At 40.5% G+C, this 25,185-nt stretch overlaps 1 protein-coding gene across 1 annotated transcript in view; it reads left to right on the top strand.

The window, feature by feature from the left end:
* Positions 1–25,185, top strand: part of MCF2L2 (MCF.2 cell line derived transforming sequence-like 2) — a 274,628-nt gene that overhangs the window by 143,023 nt on the left and 106,420 nt on the right. Inside the window, exons 14-15 of the mRNA XM_040265422.1 lie at positions 7,173–7,264; positions 22,167–22,252. Coding sequence (XP_040121356.1) covers positions 7,173–7,264; positions 22,167–22,252 — 178 coding nt within the window. The remainder of the gene's footprint in view (positions 1–7,172; positions 7,265–22,166; positions 22,253–25,185) is intronic.

Here is a 25,185-nt window from a genome sequence, read left to right as displayed (position 1 = left end):
TTTGTTTTGGAAATTAACCACTGAGTGTGGATTCTAGCTGGTTGATAACAGGATTTTCAAACACATTCATCTGATTCCTTAGTAACTGAGTCCATGCCATGATAAAGTATTATATTTCACAGTGTAAGGAACATGGTCAGGGCCACTTACAGGTGGGAGCTGGAATCTCAGCTCTGACTCTTGGTAGCCAAGTGTCTTGGGTACTTTGAACCTCTCTGAAGTACACAAGGAACCTGAAAACATTCTTTCATGCTATGTGTGCCCATTCGTGTCTGATTCTTTGCGACCATGTGGGCTGCAGCCAGTCAGACTCCTCTGTACATGGAGTTTTCTAGGCAGGAATACTGGAGTGGCTTGCCATTTCCTACTGCAGGGGATCTTGCCAACCCAGGGATTAAACTTGCATCTTCTGTGTCTCTTGCTTTGGCAGACGGATTCTTTACCACTGTACCACCTGGGAAGCCCCCTTCTGTGGCTATAATAGTAACTAAAATATACTGAGTGCTTACCAAGACCTAAATACTTAGTGCATATTAAATCACTAAGGCCTCATACATACATACATACTGTTCAGTTCAGTTCAGTAGCTCAGTCATGTCCGACTCTTTGTGACCCCATGAATCGCAGCACTCCAGGCCTCCCTGTCTATCACCAACTCCTGGAGTCCACCCAAATTCATGTGTATCGAGTCGGTGATGCCATCCAGCCATCTCATCTTATGTCATCCCCTTCTCCTCCTGCCCCCAATCCCTCCCAGCATCAGAGTCTTTTCCAATGAGTCAACTCTTCGCATGAGGTGGCCAAAGTACTGGAGTTTCAGCTTTAGCATCATTCCAAAGAACACCCAGGACTCAGCTCCTTTAGAATGGACTGGTCGGATCTCCTTGCAGTCGAAGGGACTCTCAAGAGTCTTCTCCCACACCACAGTTCAAAAGCATCAATTCTTTAGCGCTTACCTTTCTTCACAGTCTGAGTCTCACATTCATACATGACTACTGGAAAAACCGTAGCCTTGACTAGATGGACCTTTGTTGGCAAAGTAATGTGTCTGATTTTGAATATGCTATCTAGGTTGGTCATAACTTTCCTTCCAAGGAGTAAGCGTCTTTTAATTTCATGGCTGCAATCACCATCTGCAGTGATTTTAAATAAAGTCTGACACTGTTTCTACTGTTTCCCCATCTATTTCCCATGAAGTGATGGGACCAGATGCCATGATCTTCGTTTTCTGAATGTTGAGCTTTAAGCCAACTTTTTCACTCTCCTCTTTCATTTTCATCAAGAGGCTTTTCAGTTCCTCTTCACTTTCTGCCATAAGAGTGGTGTCATCTGCATATCTGAGGTTATTGATATTTCTCCTGGCAATCTTGATTCCAGCTTGTGCTTCTTCCAGCCCAGTGTTTCTCATGATGTACACTGCGTATAAGTTAAATAAGCAGAGTGACAATATACAGCCTTGACGTACTCCTTTTCCTATTTGGAACCAGTCTGTTGTTCCATGTCCAGTTCTAACTGTTGCTTCCTGACCTGCATATAGGTTTCTAAAGAGGCTGGTCAAGTGGTCTGGTGTTCCCATCTCTTTCAGAATTTTCCACAGTTTATTGTGATCCACACAGTCAAAGGCTTTGGCATAGTCAATAAAGCAGAAATAGATGTTTTTCTGAAACTCTCTTGCTTTTTCGATGATCCAGCAGATGTTGGCAATTTGATCTCTGGTTCCTCTGCCATTTCTAAAACCAGCATGAACATCAGGAAGTTCACAGTTCACGTATTGGTGAAACCTGGCTTGGAGAATTTTGAGCATTATTTTACTAGCATGCGAGATGAGTGCAATTGTGTGGTAGTTTGAGCATTCTTTGGCATTGCCTTTCTTTGGGATTTGAATGAAAACTGACCTTTTCCAGTCCTGTAGCCACTGCTGAGTTTTCCACATTTGCTGGCATATTGAGTGCAGCACTTTCACAGCATCGTCTTTCAGGATTTTAAATAGTTCGACTAGAATTCCATCACCTCCACTAGCTTTGTTCATAGTGATGCTTTCTAAGGCCTACTTAACTTCACATTCCAGGAGGTCTGGCTCTAGATGAGTGATCACACCATCGTGATTATCTTGGTTGTAAAGATCCTTTTTGTACAGTTCTTCTGTGTATTCTTGCCACCTCTTCTTAGTATCTTTTACTTCTGTTAGGTCCATACCATTTCTGTCTTTTATCGAGCCCATCTTTATTCCCCACTTTGCAGATGAATAAGCTAAAGCCATTATCTTCACTACCTCCACCATAGTTTGGCCCCAGGTAAATAACAGGGAGGGAACACAGCCCCACCCATCAACAGAAAATTGGATTAAAGCTTTACTGAGCATGGCACTGCCCATCAGAACAAGACCCAGTTTCCCCCTCAGTTAGTCTCTCTCATAAGGAAGCTTCAATAAGCCTCTTATCCTTCTCCATCAGAGGGCAGACAACTGAAAACCACAATCACAGAAAACTAACCAATCTGATCACATGAACCACAGCCTTGTCTAACTCAATGAAACTATGACCCATGCCATGTAGGGCCATCCAAGACAGATGGGTCATGGTGGAGAGTTCTGACAAAATGTGGTCCACTGGAGAAGGGGATGGCAAACCACTTCAGCATTCTTGCCTTGAGAATCCCATGAGCAATATGAAAAGGCAAAAAGATAGGACACTGAAAGATGAATCCCCAGGTCAGTAGGTGTCCAATATGCTACTGGAGAAAAGTATAGAAATAACTCCAGAAAGAATGGAGAGACACAGCCAAAGCAAAAACAACACCCCGTTAGGGATGTGACTGGTGATGGAAGTAAAGTCTGATGCTGTAAAGAGCAATATTACATAGGAACCTGGAGTGTTAGGTCCATAAATTAAGGCAATTGGAAGTGGTCAAACAGGAGATGGCAAGAGTGAACATTGACATTTTACAAATCAGCAAACTAAAATGGACTGGAATGGGTGAATTGAACTCAGATGACCATTATATCTACTACTGTGGGCAAGAATCCCTCAGAAGAAATGGAGTAGCCATGATGGTCAACAAAAGAGTCTGAAATGCAGTACTTGGATGCAATCTCAAAAATGACAGAATGATCTCTGTTCATTTCCAAGGCAAACCATTCAGTATTACAGTAATCCAAGTCTATGCCCTGACCAGTAATGCTGAAGAAGCTAAAGTTGTATGGTTCTATGAGACCTTCTAGAACTAACACCAAAAAAAGATGTCCTTTTCATGATAGGGAACTGGAATGCAAAAGTAGGAAGTCAAGAAATACCTGGAGTAACAGGCTAATTTGGCCTTGGAGTATAGAATGAAGCAGGGCAAAGGCTAATAGAGTTTTGCCAAGAGAATGCACTGGTCATAGCAAACACCCTCTTCCAACCACACAAGAGAAGACTCTACACATGGACATCACCAGATGGTCAACACCAAAATCAGATTGATTATATTCTTTGCAGCCAAAGATGGAGAAGCTCTATACAGTCAGCAAAAACAAGACCGGGAGCTGACTGTGGCTCAGATCATGAACTCCTTATTGCCAAATTCAGACTTAAATGGAAGAAAGTAGGGAAAACCACCAGACCATTAAGGTATGACATAAATCAAATCTCTTATGATTATACAGTGGAAGTGAGAAATAGATTCAAGGGCTTATATCTGATAGACAGAGTGCCTGAAGAACTATGGACGGAGGTTCGTGACATTGTACAGGAGGCAGGAATCAAGACCATCCCCAAGAAAAAGTAATGCAAAAAGGTCAAATGGTTGTCTGAGGAGGCCTTACAAATAGCTGTGAAAAGAAGAGAAGCGAAAGACAAAGGAGAAAAGGAAAGATACACCCATCTGAATGCAGAGTTCCAAAGAATAGCAAGGAGAAATAAGAAAGCCTTCCTCAGTGATCAGTGCAAAGAAATAGAGGAAAACAACAGAATGGGAAAGAAGAGATCTCTTCAAGAAAATTAGAGATACCAAGGGAATATTTCATGCAAAGATGGGCTCGATAAAGGACAGAAATGGTATGGACCTCACAGAAGCAGAAGATATTAAGAAAAGGTGGCAAGAATACACAGAAGAACTATACAGAAAAGACCTTCATGACCCAGATAATCACAATGGTGTGATCATTCACCTAGAGCCAGACATCCAGGAATGTGAAGTCAAGTGGGCCTTAGGAAGCATCACTATGAACAAAGCTAGTGGAGGTGATGGGATTCCAGTTGAGCTATTTCAAATCCTAAAAGATGATGCTGTGAAAGTGCTGCACTCAATATGCCAGCAAATTTGGAAAACTCAGCAGTGGCTACAGGACTGGAACAGTTCAGTTTTCATTCAAATCCCAAAGAAAGGCAATGCCAAAGAATGCTCAAACTACTGCACAATTGCACTCATCTCACATGCTAGTAAAGTAATGCTCAAAATTCTCCAAGCCAGGCTTCAATAGTCTGTGAACTGTGAACTTCCAGATGTTCAAGCTGGATTTAGAAAAGGCAGAGGGACCAGAGATCAAATTGCCAACATCTGTTGGATCATTGAAAAAGTGAGAGAATTTCAGAAAAGCATCTACTTTGTTTTATTGACTACACCAAAGCCTTTGACTATGTGGATCACAACAAACTGTGGAAAACTTACAGAGATGGGAATACCAGACCACCTGACCTGCCTCCTGAGAAATCTGTATGCAGGTCAGGAAGCAACAGTTAGAACTGGACATGGAACAACAGATTGGTTCCAAATCAGGAAAGGAGTACATTAAGGCTGTATATTGTCACCCTGCTTATTCAACTTATACGCAGAGTATATCATGAGAAATGCTGGACTGGATGAAGCACAAGCTAGAATCAAGATTTCTGGGAGAAATATTAATAACCTCAGATATGCAGATGATACCACCCTTATGGCAGAAAGCGAAGAAGAATTAAAGAGACTCTTGATGAAAGTGAGAGGGGAGAGTGAAAAAGCCGGCTTAAAACTCAACATTCAGCAAACTAAGATCATGGCATCTGGTCCCATCACTTCATGGCAAATAGATGGGGAAACAATGGAAACAGTGAGATATTTTATTTGGCGGGGGGGGGCTCCAAAATCACTGCAATTGGTGACTGCTGACACAAAATTAAAAGACACTTGCTCCTTGGAAGAAAAGTTATGACCAACTTAGGTAGCATATCAAAAAGCAGAGACATTATTTTGCCAACTAAGGTCTGTCTAGTCAAAGCTATGGTTTTTCCAGTAGTCATGTATGGATGTGAAGGTTGGACTACAAAGAAAGCTGAGTGCTGAAGAATTGATGGTTTTGAACTGTGTTGTTAGAGAACACTTTTGAGAGTCCCTTGGACAGCAGGAGATCCAACCAGTCCATCCTAAAGGAAATCAGTCCTGAATATTTATTGGAAGGACTGATGCTGAAGCTGAAACTGTAATACTTTGGCCACCTGATGTGAAGAACTGACTCATGTGAAAACACCCTGATGCTGGGAAAGATTGAGAACAGGAGGAGAAGGGACGACAGAGGATGAGATGACTGGATGGCATCACCACCTCAAGGTACATGAGTTGGAGTAAATTCTGGGAGTTGGTAATGGACAGGAAGGCCTGGCATACTGCAGTTCATGGGGTCGCAAAGATCGGACACGACTGAGCGACTGAACTGAAGTGAACTGAAGCTAAAGCTCTTTGATAATGTATGGTTCATATGTGGAAGAGCAAAATTTGAACTCTGGCGACATTGCTCCCATGTCCTTGCCTTTAACTTCACCGCTGTACTTAACAGAGTTAAGGGGAAGTGGTTCTCAGTCATGGGTATTGCCAGTCAGTATATGCATTTCTAGCTTCCTGTTACTATGCCTAGAATCATTCAGGTTACGGAGATCCTGCAGAGAATGAGGAGCCCAATGGGTTGTCCATTGTTATAAAATAGGTTCAGCAATCATACAACCTGGGGCAGCTATCTGTGCACTTCACTACAGATTTCAATGCAACATGATTAGAAAACCCACAGAAAGATCAAGGGGCTTCCAGTTGGCTCACAGAGGCTTGGGAGGGCCTCTGGAGGCAAGACAGTCAGCCTCCATCAAGTCTGCCACACATAAGCATCCGGGTGGTACTGGTGACATTAGGTGGATGACATTTTGGCCACCGGACCTAGAAATGCTCATATCCTGTCCTGGGTTAATCGCATGTATCCTGTGAGTTTCCCAAAGGAACTGTATATACAAGGGTGGTGACAAGAAGTAAAGTACTACTTACTTACTATTCTTGTAGTCATCACCCCCAGGGCAGCCTTCTGGTAAAACTGGATTAGAAAGCTACAAATCTAACCAGGACTTCTCCTTCCCAAATCCCAATCTTAGTGCCAAATGACTGTGGAGGTTGAAGACGGCTATTTCCCAGGCGTCTTAGTGCCCTGTGGGAAGGAGAAGAGGGAGAGAGAATAATTGAGAGGTAAGAGTAAGAGCAAGCCTGCCCAATTTCCTCCAGACTCAGCTGATTCTTCACACAGTCATCCTGTCCACTAATAAATGCAATTGCACCAGTTCTGGAATGCAACGGTTAGGTCATTAAGTTAGCAACAATTTCTATCTTCTTACATAATCATAGTGTGTTTAAATGGTAAGATTTTAGTATTTTTCAAATTTTCTATTAATAATCACTAATTAATTACCTGTATAATGGAAAGAATACACTCAGTAGAATGTGGTACCTAGAGTTCAATCTTCTAATCCAAGAACAACATCAAGTGCAATGTTATACATTGCAAATGAAAATGCTAAAGCATCAGTGTATAAACAGAATCCATGAAGCTTAGAATAGTTAAGGAAGACTTCATGAAGAAAACAACTTTTTAACTGGGCCTTAAAAATGGGAATGATGGAAAGAATCATTTTTACCACATTACCTTAATTGATTGGTTGCAGTCTGATGTTTTCTGTGGTGTTGGGTATGACTTTTCTCTTTGGATCAAGTGCCTGGGATCAAGGACTCTTTTTTCTGCATCTCATCTTCACCTCCAATTTCATCTACTATTTTGAAAATCACTGTAGCGGCTCAATTAAGCTTTGTTAATCAACTGCATCAGCATGATCCAAGTCAGGCTAAGTGCTCTGAGTTATTAGCTAACTAGCCAAATTAATGGCAGGTTTCCTTTATCTCTCTAGTTCCTCATCAGAAAACATCTGAGGAACCTTATGCAGAGACAGATTTAAACTCAGAGGAAAAGGAAGATGATGAGACCAAATCTGAAGTCAAGGTAAGATCACCTTCCCTTTACTGATAGAAATTTCTGACATGTATAAGAGTGCTGCCATCAGTCAGTCAGTTCAGTCGCTCAGTCGTGTCCAACTCTTTGCGACCCCATGAATCTCAGCACGCCAGGCCTCCTGTCCGTCACCAACTCCCGGAGTTCACTCAGACACGTCCATTGAGTCAGTGATGCCATCCAGCCATCTCATCCTCTGTCATCCCCTTTTTCCTGCTGCCATAATTATCAATAAACCAATAAATTGTGTTTCCCTATTTTATATGTATCATCACCCCCAGAAGATGTGCCCATATAGGCACATAGCACAGCTCCTAAGAGATGAGCTTTGTAGAATTTCTTCCCTTTCTTAATTGCAACTAAAAATGAAAAGCTGTTTGGTCGTACATAACGTGCTTGGGGCTTCCCAGATGGTGCTAGTGGTAAAGAACCATTAGTGCAGGAGACAGAGGAGACATGGGTTTGATCCCTGGGTCAGGAAGATCCCCTGGAGGAGGGCATAACAACCCACTCCCGCATTCTTGCCTAGAGAATCCCATGGATAGAAGAGGCTGGTGGGCTACAGTCTATAAGGTTGCAAAGAGTCACGACTAAAGCAACTTAGCATAGCACATACAACATAATATACATGATTGTTGGTAGATAATGTTTTATTGAAGAAAAAATCATTTTATTCATTCCTATAATCTGACTTCATATTTAAAATTGGTAGAACAGTGTATGCATTTATAAAAGAACAAGACAAAATTGCATACAGCTACACATACACACACACACATATAGCTGATGCACTCTGAATAAGCACTGTGGATTGTGCCAAAGTCATTTTCTCACTTTTAATACTATACTCTAGTTGTGTGAGATGTTAACATTTGAGGAGGTTGGGGGAAGAATTCATAGGACTTACCTGTACATTTATTTGTAAACTCATGTGAATCTACAATTATTTCAAAATAAAAGTTTTTTGTGTTTTTTTTTAAAGCATAAACTTTGGAATCTGGCAGACCTAGTTTAAGCAATATAACCTCTCTACACCTCAGTTTCTCATCTGTAAAACTGGTAATAACAACAGCTACCTCCTGAAACTGTTTCGAATATCAATAGAAAATTTGAAAACGGCCAAGCACTGTGTAATTGTAAAGTAACGCTGTATTCAAAAACCCAAGCAAAATGAATTATGAATAAATATTGCTGTTTAGCAACCCCAGAACAGGTCCCCTTTCCTCTGCCTCACTGAAAAATTAAATATCTGGCTGACTGAATGGTTCTGAAACAGAAGCCAGTAGACTGTGGGCTCAAATGTACTTCACCAATAGTTCATATTCATCATCAGCTCCTAATGTGTCCAAATCTAGCTTCCCCCAACAGAGAATCCACTGACCATTACGGAGTCAGGCAGAAAGCAAGTCACAGGCTTTTCTTCCTGGAGGCAGAAACAATGTGGAAATTAGTTCCCAGCAGACTTTTCTTAGAAAGTTGCATTCGTTTGTGTTTGTTCAGCCATCCTTCTGTATTCCAGGCAGACGAGGGCACTGTTATTGCTGTTTTAGCATCCCTGATAGTTGTAGGTATTACATCACCATGTCTTCCAGAGTTAGGAAACAGTTTGCAACTTCATACAGTCTTGTAAAATTTTCTGGTCAATGTCTTTGTCTGGTTTTGGTATCAGGGTAATGGTGGCTTCACAGAATAACTTTGGGAGTGTTTCCTCCTCTTCGGCCTTTTGGAAAAGTTTGAGAATGATCAGTGTAAGTTCTTATTTGTATGTGTGGTAGAATTCCCCAGTGAAGCCCTCTGGTCCTGGACTTTTGTTTGCAAGGAGTTTTGATCATGATTATTATTATGGATTCTATCTCACTTTCAGTGTTCAATCTGCTCAGATTATCTATTTCTTCTTGATTCAGGTTTAGTGGGCTGTATGTTTCTAAAAGCTTGTCAATTTCCTCTAGATTGTCCAATTTGTTGGCATATAATTATTCATAGTGTCATACAGTCTTGGTCAGACATTTTCTGAAATGGGCAAATGTCATTAAACTTCAACTGACTTAACATTCATGAAGTCTGTGAAATCATTAAGTTATATAAAAAGGGTTTACCTGTGATCCCCCTCAAAACTGAGCATCAGTCTACCCTCTTCTGTGCCCTGGCCTCCAGAGAATGTCATCTTTGAAGGTGAGGTCTGTGTCGAGTGCACCAGAGCCCAGGCTGGGTACCTGAACTCATATGTCACTGCATTGACTCACAATGTGATTTCAGCTCATTTTATATCTCTGTGACCTACTTTGCCTATCTTTAGACAGCATATTTATGACCTGCACACTTTTTTGTTATTTATTTTTAATTGAAGGATAATTGCTTTACAGTATTGTGTTGGTTTCTACCAAAAATAAACATGAATCAGCCATAGGTTTACCATACTTTATAAAGATGCCATGGGAGTTGTCAGTATGTAAAGGTTCTCAGATATAAGAATTCAAATTAGAGTAAATTATTTCAATAATTGGAAACAATATGAGTGCTATTGTTTTATTTGTTGTAAAATTTTAAAAAAAAGGAAATATTGTCAGTAAAATAAAGTACCTTTCCTCAGGGAAAACCTCAAAGTATTTAAGGCCCAAGGTTTCTATAAGCTATATTTATCATTTACCCTGATATTACATACTGGTAAAAATAAACAGTGCAGGAACAGAGGTGGCTATAGACATCGGCCAACAGGGTTGGAAAATGTTGAGTAGGATTCAGAAAACTCTGACCAACAAACCTCTGATTTCTTCCTTCTTCTGCTGTGCTGTTTGTTTAACTCAGGCTCCAAGCCCATCCTGCTAAGATGCTTGCTCCCACTGGGTTTAGGCAGATCACCAACAGCAGAGGTCCTCCTGAGCAGACACAGGTACAGGCTATTGCCATCCTTCTGTGCTTGTGTTGCTTTTTCCCTTGCTGTTGCCTTGTTTAGGCATTTAATGAAGGGCTTTTCTCACAAGAACTTATATGTTAACAGTCAAGGTAGAAAAGCAAGCAGAGTAGGAACAGAGGCTGCCAAACTTCCTCATTTTGGAGAACAGTGGTATGTCAGACTTTTGCTTCTAAAGCCTACGGCTATGAGAAGAGTAAGCAGAATCCAGTCATGAACAATATAAGTAGGAAGATAGGAGATTTGTGCACTAAAGCAAATCCTGGACCTAGAAATCAATTTAGAATCAGTGAAAGCAATTAGTGTTTCCCATGGTGGGTGGTATAACCAGGAAAATCATCATTCTAAAATATGTAAGAAAACTAGTAAGAAAAAAGGTAAATTAGAAAAGAAGGTTTAGATACATGCCTGGATTGTTCAAAACAGGGACAAGGAGGTTGAATGACACCAAGAACAATCACTGATGCTTGTGTTTTATGGCCACTGTCCAAAGCAGATAACCAGGATAGGAGAACACACATCTGCCTCCAGGTAACAATTCCGACATCTTTTAAGCCTTAGGCCAGGAACTCAAAGATGAAATGAAGCCACAGCCAGTCTAGGAGAGTGAATCATAAGGTTTTGATAAATGTTCCTTCTTGCCCTCAAGAGGAAATACTCATGGGGGGAAAAAAATAGCTTTAAACCCAAATCATTCATGATTGCTGATGGAATCACTGATACTACCTGCAGGTAAGATCATGATACAATTTTATCATCATCAGAGAATTCATTCCCCAAAAAGGTGTCCCCTGTTCTGTGGCAGGAGGATCTCTGCCAGTTCACAAGAACTTGACAAGCTCAACTTGAGGAGGCAGCTGAGACTCATGGGGCAGTCTGGCAGCTGTGAAGGCATGCGCTTGGTCCCCTGACACTGTTTCTGGGAAATCCACAGTGGAGTCATTTGCTATGCTGCTGGCAGTAGTGAAGTGGCTACTTTCTGTCCTTCATGTCACCAGTTGGAAGTTGAAAGCATGACTCACCGAGGCTGCTTTCCCTGGGCTGTGCATATCACTGCCTCTTTGAAGCTGTAAGGAAGCCAAAGGCTGATGAGAGTTTCTTTTTCTTCAACGCCAACCCTCAGGAAAAAGGAAGCGCTGTTGGCCGTGAGCACCATCAACAGTGTTTCTGGGCACCTATTAAAATAGCAAGGCCTTTTCAGGCTTCTGAGCAAACAGGCTCCTTCATAAAAATTTTTTTAAAAGCATAAAAAGCCAAGGTAGAAAGAAAACTGAGGTGAGGGAATGGTTGCTATCCTGGCTGAGGGCCAGACATTATGCTGGGTCCTATGTATACCTGACTTCATCACTACTCCTCAATTTGTGAGGAAGGTGACCCCTCCTTTGTTTTATCTGTGATGCTGTTGAGACTCTGAGGAACTAAGAGAGTTTCCCCAGGGCTCACACATCCAGTAAATGATTGAATTGGAATCTGAAATTAGCAGTTTACCTAATCTTGCATTTACTTTTTTATCTAATTTAACCTATCTACGTTATAACTTACTTAATCTACCTAACTAGCAATTTACTTAACCTTTCATCTTCTAACTTTCCTCTTCTGCAAAATGCAGATAAATAAAGTGACCTCCTCCAAGTGGCAGATTATATGAGTAATACATAGAAAGCACCTAGCATGATGCCTGGCATACAGAAGATTCTTAGTAATGTTAGTTTCCCATTTAATCCTGTATTTATTTATAAACATAATAAACATAGAATAACCTGTGTAAGAGATGAAAAGAAGCTAAAAGAAGGTCAGATTCAGGTCTTAAATAGCTTCTCCTAATTTTGAATACGTATCTTTTTGCCAAATGATAACAGATCATGGCCAAATTCAGTTTGTTGCTTTCTCATTCTTCTGAATCCCAGAGTCTTTCCTTTACCTGTATCTCACCAAGAGAACTATGTGTACTATGAGCACATTTCACTGTTCACTTTCTGTGATGTTTTGAAGTCTGATCATTCTTAGAGATAATAAGAAATTCAAAGAATCCACCAAATCTTGAGCTCCCCAACCAAGCTCTCTGCTCAGTTTCTAGAATGAAGATTCTTAAGGTTTCCTATGTACTACAACCCTGAGAAGCTTATTCACAAAAGATTCTCAGGCTCCATCCACAGAGATGCTAATTCAGGAGGTCTGGGGTAGGGCCCAGGAATCTGAATTTTTAACTTGTGCACACAGTGACTAGAATGCAGGTGGTATAAGGACTGCACTTTTGGTCACATGGGGCTAGAGGCTATATGTGTAGGCCATTCAGATAAAGAAGAAATTATTAAGGTAAATATGGGTCTCATAGGCTAATACAGGGTCCAGAAGGTAGGAGAGTGAGAATGTGACTATATTCATCTATGAGAATGTATTTTTCACTGAAGGAACTGTATGAAAAAAAAAAAAGAATAATAGTAAGACCACTGTTGGCTTTGCTCTTTGACCAATACAAAGTTGACCTGACTAAAATATTTGATGTGTCCAATTTGGTTGGCTTATTCAGCTCAATTTAATAAATATCAAAGCTATTGCTATGAGTCACATATGGGAAACAATTCTAACATGGGACCTAAACTCAAGAAACTTATAAGTTTCAGGGGAGAAACAACCTATTTCTAATAATTTATAATACAAAGCAGAATGACATACCTCTGGTAAAAGGAATATCATGTATTAGAAGGCAGAAGTTTGAGTAAGCTCATGGACATGAGTTTGAGTAAGCTCCGGAAGTTGGTGATGGACAGGGAAGCCCGGCATGCTGCAGTCCACGGGTTCGCAAAGAGTCAGACACGACTGAGCGACTGAACTGAACTGAGAAGGCAGAAGAGGGGACAGTTCATAGCAAGTATGTTGGGAATGTTTTTTCAAAGAAGGTGGCATTTGAGCTTTAAAGAATAAGTATAGAGTGCCAGTCTGGATTCCTGGTGTTTTATAGCAGTTTCCCACTAGCTAGCTATTTTATACATGGTAGTGTATATAGGTCAGTGCTACTCTCTCAGTTTGTCCATATTCTCCCTCTGGTGCTCTGTGACAACCTAGAGGGGTATCAAGAGGGAGGGGATAGATACTTACGGCTGATTTCCATTATCAGACACATACAGATGCTTATAGCTGATTTCTGTTGTTATATGGCTGAAACCAACACAACACTGTAAACCATGTATCTGCCAACTGAAAATTTTAAAGAAAGAATAAATGCAACTTTGAACATGATGCAGTTGAAGGCACCGAGGTGAAAAGGCTACAGGCTGTGCAATTCCAACTCTAGGACGTTCTTGAAAAGGCAGAACCCATGAAGACAGTGAAAGATCAGTGGTTGCCAGGGGTTAATGGGGAGGAGGGATAAATAGGCAGAGCACAGAGGAATTTTAGGGCAGAAAAGTACTTTATGACCCGACTGTCAGTGCAGGTTCTTGTTTGCAGCAAGTATACCCTCTGGGGAGGTGACGGTGGGGGCTGGGGACAAGGGATCCCTGCCTTCCATTCACTTATGCATGGAACCTAAAACTGCTTTGAAAAATAAAACCTATTTTTTGAAAAAAAGAATAAATGCAACTTTGAAAGGTAGATAAGACAGAGAAGGCCAGTCCTGGATGGGGAAGGAGTAAAGCCTCAGAAATCTGAAGGGAGCATAACTATTCTGGGAATAGTCCAAGAAAACTGGGAAGGTAGACCAAAGACAGGTTGCTTAAGGCTTTGGTTGAGGGTTTTTGCCAACAAGGCCACCTGTGTACTGGCACGACATCGATACAGCAATGGAGAGTAAATTAGATGAAGACAGGCAGGCTGACCACTTGCCAGCAGTTGTCACAGTCTAGCTGAGATTTAGATGTTGAGAGCCTACTAATGGCAGTGGCAAAAAAAAAAAAAGATGGACAGAGCTCATACTCATTAGGCCAGATGTTCCACCACACCCTCCCCACCAACAATACTCTAGACTGTTCAAGAAAGTTTGATGAATGAAGGAATAGATCAAGGCAGAGAAATAAGAGGATAGATTTAATGGGGAAGGAAAGGAAAATATTGACGAGCCCTTCAAGTTTTTCATCTTGGATCCCTCAGGAGATGAATTTGTTAGCCAACATAGAGCACTCAGCTCAGTTCAGTTCAGTCGCTCAGTCATGTCTGACTCTTTGCCACCCCATGAACCACAGCATGCCAGGCCTCCCTGTCCATCACCAGCTCCCAAAGTTCACCCAAACTCATGTCCATCGAGTCAGTGATGCCATCCAAACATCTCATCCTCTGTCATCCCCTTCTCTTCCAGCCCTCAATCTTTCCCAGCATCAGGGTCTTTTCAAATAAGTCAGCTCTTCGTATCAGGCGGCCAAAGTATTGGAGTTTCAGCTTCAACATCAGTCCTTCCAATGATCACTCAGGACTGATCTCCTTTAGGATGGACTGGTTGGATTTCCTTGTAGTCCAAGGGACTCTCAAAAGTCTTCTCCCACACCACAGTTCAAAAGCATCAATTCTTTGGCACTCAGCATTCTTCATAGTCCACCTCTCACATCTATACATAACTACTGGAAAAACCATAGCCTTGACTAGACGGACCTTTGTTGGCAAAGTAATGTCTCTGCTTTTGAATATGCTGTCTAGGTTGGTCATAACTTTCCTTCCAAGGCATAAATGTCTTTTAATTTCATGGCTGCAGTCACCATCTGCAGTGATTTTGGAGCCCCCAAAAATAAAGTCTGACACTGTTTCCACTGTTTCCCCATCTATTTGCCATGAAGTGATGGGACCAGATGCCATGATCTTCGTTTTCTGAATGTTGAGCTTTAAGCCAACTTTCTCACTCTCCACTTTCACTTTCATCAAGAGGCTCTTTAGTTCTTCTTCACTTTCTGCCATAAGGGTGGTGTCATCTGCATATCTGAGGTTATTGATATTTCTCCTGGCAATCTTGATTCCAGCTTGTGCTTCTTCCAGCCCAGCGTTTCTCATGATGTACACTGCATATAAGTTAAATAAGCAGGGTGACAATATACAGCCTTGACATACTCCTTTTCCTATTTGGAACCAGTCTGTTGTTCCATGTCCAGTTCTAACTGTTGCTTCCTGACCTGCATACAGATTTCTCAAGAGGCAGGTCAGGTGGTCTGGTATTCCCATCTCTTTCAGAATTTTCCACAGTTTATTGTGATTTCAGTTCAGTTCGGTTCAGTTGCTCAGTCGTGTCCGACTCTTTGCAACCCCATGAATTGAAGCACACCAGGCCTCCCTGTCCATCACCAACTCCCGGAGTTCACTCAAACTCACATCCATCAAGTCAGTGATGCCATCCAGCCATCTCATCCTCTGTCGTCCCCTTCTCCTCCTGCCCCCAATCCGTCCCAGCATCAGAGTCTTTTCCAATGGGTCAACTCTTCGCACGAGGTGGCCAAAGTACTGGAGTTTCAGCTTCAACATCAGTCCTTACAAAGAACACCCAAGACTGATCTCCTTTAGAATGGACTGGTTGGATCTCCTTGCAGTCCAAGGGACTCTCAAGAGTCTTCTCCAACACCACAGTTCAAAAGCATCAATTCTTCGGTGCTCAGCTTTCTTCACAGTCCAACTCTCACATCCATACATGACTACTGGAAAAACCATAGCCTTGACTAGACAGATGTTTGTTGGCAAAGAATTGTTACACTGACATTTATGCATTAAAGTTAAAATCACATGAAATCAAATGGCCTGAGAAAATTTAGGATGTATGGGCAACTTCCTTTCAATGTCCTAGGCTTACTTATTTCCTTCACATTTTCTTGGTTGGGGAATGGCAGAAAGGTATCCTGTGACATATTCCTTACTTTCTGATATTTTTAACAGAACTACAGACCTGCATATCATTGGTAAAACAATGTTTGCAGTTCTTTGAGAAGACATTTCCTTCCATAAACAAATATTATTAAGTAATGTTTAGATATTAGTGCAACCTATAAAAGCCAATTTAACCAGTAAGAACAGTGAACTAATTACTAACAATTCTAGCTGGGAAATTCAAGATCTTAGATACAAGAGACCCTAGAAAAATTTTGTGAAGTTTGCATCTGGGACCCATTTCCTTATCTTTCTCTAGTTGTTTCCTCTTTCCACAAAGCTTCTGGACCACTAATGCCTGTCTCCCCAAGCTTGCTCTTCCCCTCCAAAGGGCTTCAGTCTGTAAAATGTTCTAAAGCCTTCCTCTTCTGCCTCCTCTCTTCTCCCCTCCCTCTCGGAAGCTTCCTCCCAATACAGCTGATCTGGACCAGAGGTGAGAGAAATCTGAATGAGCCAGTTCACAGCAATGCATGGCTGAGTGACTGGCAGTCCCTTAACCCTTCTGCAAATACTTGCCATCTTTTAAAAGGGACTGACTGCCCCTTTTATCCAAAGGAATTTTTAGACTGTGGCTTCTTCAGTGAAGTGTAGGAAAAAGTGTGCTGGAAAAATGTCTGGGAGCAGGAGCAAATAGGCTGGAACAGCTGGCTAGGGATTCCCTTGAAGGATAGGTTCTCTAATTGGTTCCTGTTCAAAAGTCCTTCCTATTCTCCACATTAGAACCCACTGAACCTCAAAAATCAGCGAGGTAGGGTTTCCCCTTTCCTGGTACTTCTAGCAATGGAGAGGGCAGGCTATTTCCTCCCAAGCTGATATTTTTCACTCTGAGAAATACAGTGTCTTTAAGGTCACCCTAGACTGAGGCTGGAGGTTTCCTTTCCTTTCCTTCCTGCTCTCCTCCTCTAAGCCATGCCAATCTATTTTATTCAGAGGTTCTTATTTTCCATACCTCTTTTGCATTCTTGGGTTTTCATTATTAATTTACAGTGCCAGAAGAGGCTTAACCTTAAACACTTCTTGTAATGATCACTCTTCATACTTTAAATAAATAGGGTAGGACTTCCCTGCTGGTTCAGTGGCTAACACTCTATGCTCCCAATATAGGGGGCCCAGTTTCAATCCCCAGTCAGGGAACTAGACCCTGCATGCTGCAACTAAGACCCAGTGCAGCTAAGTAAATAGATAAATAAATATTTTTAATAAAAATAAATAAATAATGAAGAGGGTGGTTCAGCTCCTTATCTGCCTTCCATTTTCTTTCTCAGAATTAGGCCTAGCAGCTTTCCTTTTTAAAAAATGTGATAATATAATAAGCCATACTTTTAAATTACCAGATATTATCTCTTTAAGAGAGTTGGAGATGAAGTTGCTCTCTGAGCATTCCTAAAATCATAAAGAGAAATCACTTAATTTCAGGGAAAAACTAATTTGATTCTGTTTCAGATGTTGCTGTCTCTTTTGGGGGGAAAAATGTTAATAATCAATTGAAAATTAGCTCTTGATAATATTTACAATGTAAGTTTTAAAAAGATAGATTCTTCAGAGAAATTGAGATAAAAAAAAATTTTTTTTTTTTACAAAATTCCTTTAGGTTTGGCAGTTAGCCTATTTTTTTCGAGTTTTGAAAATATGGCTTTCTTCAAAATATAGGGGAGACAAAACAATCAGATTCTATGTTGAGTAGATATAGGAAGTCATGATTCAAGGTGATTCAGGAAAAACTGCATGTGGGTTGGTGTCGCTTTGAAACCAAGGAGAGGCTAAGGTACCGGGAGGGATGCAGGGCCTGGAGCAGCTACCAGCCTGCCTGCCTCAATGGACACACAGTAGCAGGGGGTTCCCTACCTGCTTGGCCTCCCAGAGGAGTAGTTTATGTGTTGGTTCCCTTTTACAGCACCAGCTGACTGAGAAAATCCCTTCTTTGGGATGCCCTGGGGCATTTCCAAGTCAGGGTGACTGAAGGAAAACAGGATATGATTTCACAAGAAACTTGTTCTGCTTTCAAATCACCTCGTTTTATAATTCATTCAGTGAGGCTTGTAAGGAAACTCTAACAGAGAAATAAAGCAGTCATTGGTGGGTTAGTCTGTGGTCAGTTTTCTTGGCTCATTATTTGAATCAAAGGACCAATATTTGAAAGCAAGCATTTATTTGTATATGTTCTCCTCCTCACAGAGCTTTCAGGAAGCTTAATTCAAAAGTTTCCCAAATGTACTCTAGCTGTAGGTTAGCTTTCATCTCAAAATTGGAAGCAATAACACCTATGTTGATATTTTATATTATAAACAGAGGAACATTTAATTGCCAAATTACTCACCTCCCTCATTTTACACAGAAGAAAATGGATACCCAGGAAGATTAAGTGACATGGCCAACATCTCCCAGCTACTGACAAATGTGGGGGCTCTATTATACATGAGCGGGTAGCAACTGCCCAGCAGTTACTGAAGATCAGCATGCTGAGTGCATTACATAATTGCCTATTATAATCTCCACCCAGTAGATATTAAAGAACCAACCATAAATGCCATTTATTAAGCTTTACCTTTGTGCTAAGTATTTTAATATTTGCCAACAAAGGTCCATATAGTCAAAACTATGGTTTTTCCAGTAGTCATGTATGGATGTGAGAGTTGGATCATGAAGGAGGCTGAGCAGCAAAGAACTGATGCTTTTGAATTGTGCTGGAGAAAACTCTTGAGAATCCCTTGGACAGCAAGGAGATCAAATCAGTCAATCCTAAAGGAAATCAACCCTGAATATTCATTGGAAAAACTGATGCTAAAGCTGAAGCTGCAATACTTTGGCTATAAAGAGCTAAGTCATTGGAAAAGACCCTAATGCTGGGAAAAATTGAAGGCAGGAGGAGAAGGGGACAACAGAGGATGAGATGGTTGAATGGTATCATCGACTCAATGGACATGAGTTTGGGCAAACTCCAGGAGATAGTGAAGGACAGGGAAGCCTGGCCTGCTGCTGTCCATGGGGTCACAGAGTTGGACCTGACTGAGCGACTGAACAACAACAATCACAATGACCTTCTGATATAGATGTTATTACACTTATTTTACTCACAGAGAAGTAAGGTGCTACCCAAGGCCACTTAAAAAAAAAAAGCTGGGGATTTCTACCCAGATTTACCTCTCATGCCTCAGTTTGTATGTTTTTCACTCAGTTTTCACTCTTTTTAAGAGATTTTGAAATTATAGGTCACAGTGGTAACAGTGAACTCAGGTGGGTTTACTAGCATTTATAAATAAATAAAAAGAATAGAGTACAATGGGATAGAATTTAAAATAGAATGTATCCAATCACAAAATCACACAAACATTTTTCAGTTACATGTACATCTGTTGTATGTTTTTTCCAATGCCACCAAACAATTAACTCAGTTCTACACAGTCTGCTGGAGACAGCATCAGATTCCAAACAATGAGGACTCAGCCTTATTAAGACTGCTCCCAAGCCCCTTCAGAGGCCAAAGGCAAACACAAGTTGTCACCTGTGCTTCTGAGAAACTGGCTAGGTGCTTCCTAAAAGTTACCTCTTTAACATAAACCCAAGTGTGGTTGAAAGGGATTTGTTATAAATATCAAGACACTCTTAACACAGGAAATTTTAGGAGCTCTGTGCCAGAAATAGAATGAAAACCAAATATCGATTTCTCAACTATAAATCACAATATATATATGTAAGTGTTATTATGTAAACATTTTTCCTGTGGACTGTGGTCAGATTTTGAAAGCCACTGCACCAAAACTAATCCATCTAAACCTTAGCAAAACACTGGTATACAGTGCAGGTAACTGCAGGCTCTCATTAAGAGTCCCCAGATCTGCTGTGGGTTCTTCCCATATATCCTCAAAAACATGGGTGTTGTATTCCATCAACCTTGATTGACAGAGGACTCTCCCTCCACCCTAACACCAACTGTCTGACATGTGGCCATAAGAACATAGGTTGACACAACCAAGTCCATACCCAGGCATTTCAGCAACCCTGTGAAGTCCTCTCGTACATGACAGTCTGTAAATTAGAGGGGCATCATCATTCTGTATAAAAGATGACAAATTTCAGACCTGCACCTTGAGTCACTGTTATTTTTCCATCTATAATAGGTTGTCATGAAATAAGAGACTCTACAATCTACCATAGTAACAATAGATCACTAGAGTTAGGAAGAGCACAGTTCATTTCACAAGTATAAGCGAGTTTTACAGTGAGAGGGAGTTTTGTTAATGATAGCTACTCTTTCTGAAGGTATTGCATGTTGTGGATTCAAAGGTGAATAAGGCTGGAGCGCAAAGTCTAGTGGGTGTTTTTGTCGTGGTAACGTCACGGAGGAGGAACTAGAAAGGGATGCAGTGTAACATTAACTGCCATAGTAATTAGCTCAACATTACATAGAAAATGTGAAGAAAGAGCTTTGATAGTGTGGTAAAAATACCTAGATTGGTTTGAATCCAAGGACTGGTATTTACTTCTGTATATGATTGAAATGAAAAATAAATTCTAGTCTCTGGTCAAATATATGTAAGAGGGAACTAAAAATTTAGATTCTCATTGAAATGATATCCTATATTAAAAGAAAAAATATGAACCTGAATGGAAGATTGTTCTTATATTTTAGAGCTAAATTAGCAAAGCTAGTATCTCAAATCCTTTATTTGTTAGCCTGCTTTCTGGATATGATACCAGGTTTGGGAAGATATCTATAAAAGGATAGAAAATCCTTGGTTTTCTTTCATACACTGAACATTTTTAAATTGCTGTTTCTGTGGTCTGCATTGTGGATAATAATACAACCTTAACTTGACTGCTCTCTGCTAATCCAGACAGAGGATTCTCTTGCATTGTCTACATCTATCTGAGTAGCCTGTCACTCTGACCTGTTCTGCAAGTTAGTTCATCTGAGACTGGGCAAAGCTCATCCTTCAACTTCTAGCTCAAATTATAAGGAATCTTTATGTTTATTCATTAAATTTCCCTTAACGATACTTTTGCAAGGGGGCCCCTTCTAAATCTCTACTCTCTTTTGTGACAGTGTAAAATAACTCATTTAAACAGAACCTAGCAGGCAGGAAGAACTCAAATGCTGGCTAATTATTTACTTGCTCATTTTTGGGTAATACCTTTATTATAATACTCCCATTGCTATCAGTATGATACACAAATTCACGTCCTTGTTAAAATTGTATTTTTTTGAAAGTAAATTCAGTAGGGGTCTTGTTTCTTCTTGAGAATTAAATGCCCAGTGTTATTCTGAAAAAGATCCACAACCCATTGTGGCAGATAGTGCTGTTACCAGAAGGGGAACCCCCCACATACACTTACAGGGCCCAAGAGTGGGCTCTAATACTCGGAAATGAATTGTCTGAGGAGACACACGTACTGATAGAGCAAGAGAGCTTTTGGGGAAGGCGCTTGAGTGGAGAGTAGCAGGGGAAACAAAGCCAGGGAAACCTGCCACATGACTCTCAGGTTTTATGGTAAGGGGGTTACCTTTCTGGGCTCTCTCTGGCCAATCATCTTGCTTAGCCCATATTTAGTCTGACTCAAGGTCCTTCCTGGCGGCACAAACATTTCTCAGCTAAGATGTATCCTGGCATAAGGGTTTCTGGGAGGTTGGCAGGACATATTATGGATTGGCACCTCCTCCTTCCTTTTGGCCCCTCTCAGATTCTCTCGGAAGAAGCACTTTGTTCCTTATCAGGACCTTCTGTTGTGAGACAGCTCATGCAAGTGGTTATTATTGTGCCTGTCCAAGGCAGGCAGTTGCATGGGGTCCATGTTCTAGGGGAGGAAATCAAGAGATTCAGTGAATTTGCCCAAGGTCTTAGAGGTGGCTCATAGTGGAGCAGGACTTCCAACTATCAGCTGGCTTTACCAGCTGCATTGGTGACCACTCTGCACTGCCCAAGGAGGCAGTGTGATAGAACAGACTTGTGATTACCAGCCTTTGAAAAGTGGACCCCAGACTTATCTCTGCCTTTAGCTCTCTTTCTAAGCTTGAGCAGGTCACAACTTCTCCAGACCTTGATTTCTTACCAAAGAAATAGAAGACATTTGGGAATAGAAAAATATAGGTAAGAGCCCTCCTCCCCAAACAAATAGATGATCTTACCAAAATTTCTTTCACTTTAGAATGAAGAAATACTTGAAAGCAGTCATGATGCGGACAACCCTGAGCCAGAGCAGCCTGACAGTTCCAAAAATCTTTCTCCCAGCAGGTAAGATTGCACATCCCTTTGTAGAAGTCATTTTAACCCTTTAAAGGGGTGAGTGTGGTGGGGGGAGGAAGGCAGGATATACTCGCTTTTAAATCTCATAACTAATCTTTCCTAGATAAATTCACATATTTATTCTGTATACTAACTAACCTTCATTATTTACCCATGAAGAAAATTCATGAATTTCATAAAAGCAACAAGCAGGAGAGGAAAAATGGCACCTTCAAAGGCTTTTAAAAAACACTGGATTATCAAGAAAATTGTAAATGAAAAGTTATTCCTAATATGAATTATTGATTTTAAAGCATTTAAAGGATATAGGTTCCCCAGAGACACAATTTATACAAATGTAATGCTATTTAGGGGGCTTCCCTGGTGGCTCAGTGGCAAAGAATCTGCTTCACAGTGCAGGAGATGCAGGTTTTATCCCTGGGTCAGGAAGACCCCCTGGAAAAGGAATTGGCTATCCACTCCAGTATTCTTTCCTGGAAAATGTCATGGACAGAGGAGCCTGGCAGAGTACAGTCTAGGGGTATTGATTGTATTGACACAAAAGAGTCGACACAATTGAATGACTAGACAGGAACACAGATGCTATTTCTGGCCTACAGAAAGGTGTCTGCATGCATATGAATGCTCTCTTGATCAGAAAGCCTAAATTATGGCAGTTAAGACCAAAAGGGTGAGATGGTTGGATGGCATCACTGACTCTATGCACATGAGTTTGAGTAAGCTCCAGGAGTTGGTGATTGACAGGGAAGTCTGGCTTGCTGCAGTCCATGGGGTCGCAAAGAGTTGGACATGACTGAGCAACTGAACTGAACTGAAGACCAAAAGCATGAGAGGAAACTCACTTTTTAAAAATCTTTATACTCAGAATTCTCATCATTACCTCTAATCTAGCATTTGTCATGTTTTTTTACCGACACCATTTGACTTACAAACTCCTTTATGAGCTGCTTTTATCGCCCAGAGTCTATCATGTTTAGCTCTTAGCAGGCCTCCATAAATATGCTTGTAATGAAATGAACAAATATCTTTCGGAATTTGCCTCTTGATTAAAGCTAATATTAGTTTAATTAGACTACTTGCTATTCTTTCCCTTTAAACTATTCAAGGAAACATGTGGGCTCTTACTGGTTGAAATATACCTTTGAGTTATAGTAAAAGGCGCAGTTCAGCATATCTGAAAGTGTGTTAGTTTGGGTTGTGTCTAAGATGAACCACTTGGCAACGTGTTCTGTTGTTTTCCTTAATTGACAGTATATCATTGGGGACTTCTCTATTACTACAACCACATTTACTTTTATCATTATAGTTTGTCTTATAGTGAATGCTTTAAGTTAATTGGTGAATTATTATATTAATTTATAGTAGTGGTTTAATCACTAAGTCATGTCCAGCTCTTTGCCACCCCATGGACTGTAGCCCCCTAGGCTCCTCTGTCCATGGGATTCTCCAGGCAAGAATACTGGAATGGGTTGCCATTTCCTTCTTTAGGGGATCTTTCCAACCCAGGGATTGAACCCGGGTTTCCTGCATTTCAGGCAGATTCTTTACCGACTATGCCACAAAGCAATGATTAAATCATACTTCTAATGAGAAATACAAATAGGAAAAGTTACAGCATTTAATGAAACAAAAATGTCTAAGATTCTTACAAAAGAACTTTGAGAAAAGGCCAAATTAGCTAGTGGATTGAGCAGGAGATAGGAGAAACTGTAAGATTACTCATTTTGTTCTCCCAGAAGCTTTGAATAACTACTATAAGATCACACCTTTGCTGTAACAATTTAATCTGTATTTCCTTTTTTACTTTTGAATTTACAGTTTTGAGTTTTTAATGTATAACTAATATAAATTTGTTGGGCTATAGTTGGATAGGTATATGCTTGGCATATAGTAAGCATTCAGATTTTGTTGAATAAATTATAAACTTTTAAGTAGTACAGGTAAAATGTTATAGCAATGTCCATTAAGGGTTCTGAATAATTAATCTCTTTTCACATTTGGATGGCTTGCCAGAATCACATTACTTTATTATATTTGGAAAAAGTAATGATTTTAAGCATTTTGTGATAATACTGGGCATAGTCCCTAACTTCAGAACTTATATTTTAGCTAGGGAAAAAACACATGAAATGATTCCTAGGTAGCACAATAATATTTGTGATTCAGTATATATTTTAGAGGGAGGGGAGGAGATGCTTAATGGAAGAGCAGAATTGGGGTTGTAGATATAAGATTTCAACAGCTTCAGGAGAAAGTGTTCCTGAAAAGGGAAACCAGTTTATGCAAGGTAAGTTTGGTCATGAGTGAAATTTGTAATGGGTAATGGTGGCTACAAGGAGTGAAGGAGGAAGAGAAGATTAGATAAAACCTTGAAAACAAGGTAGAAGAGATTGGATTGGATGCTGGAGGCAGTAAGGAGCCTTTGAGTTCTGGAGCAGAGTAACATCATAATGAAAGCTGAGGCTAGTCCCACTGCAGGATAAACATAATTACGGAGACATCTAACATTTCTCTCGTTATTACAGAAGAACGAATAACCCTGTATATCACTAGTTCTCTGTTCTGATTCTCATTATAGCTGTGGTATTCAATTAAAGTCCCAAATACAGGTCAACTCAACTCTTCCTCATAATTATCATTTTAGTCCCAACTACAAACACCCCAGCCATGCCTCACAAGTAAAAAGTTCTACTGCAACCAAATAATTCAGATGCTTCTGAGTTTTAAAAATATATATTGAATCACACCATCTAGTATGACAAAGAATCAAGAAAGAATCAGGTGCAAAGCAGATGATCAGATACTATGTACAAATCTACTGAAATACCAAACGCTGCAGAGCAGGCCTAAGAACATTCCTAATGTTAAGAGACTAGGGCTAAATTTGAATCAACGTTTGGCTAGTTAATGATAACAAATAA

This window comes from Oryx dammah, unplaced genomic scaffold (assembly GCF_014754425.2).
Source record: "Oryx dammah isolate SB20612 unplaced genomic scaffold, SCBI_Odam_1.1 HiC_scaffold_2, whole genome shotgun sequence".
NCBI lineage: Eukaryota > Metazoa > Chordata > Mammalia > Artiodactyla > Bovidae > Oryx > Oryx dammah.
Note: the sequence above shows the minus strand (reverse complement) of the source record. Positions and strands in the feature narration are given on the sequence as shown.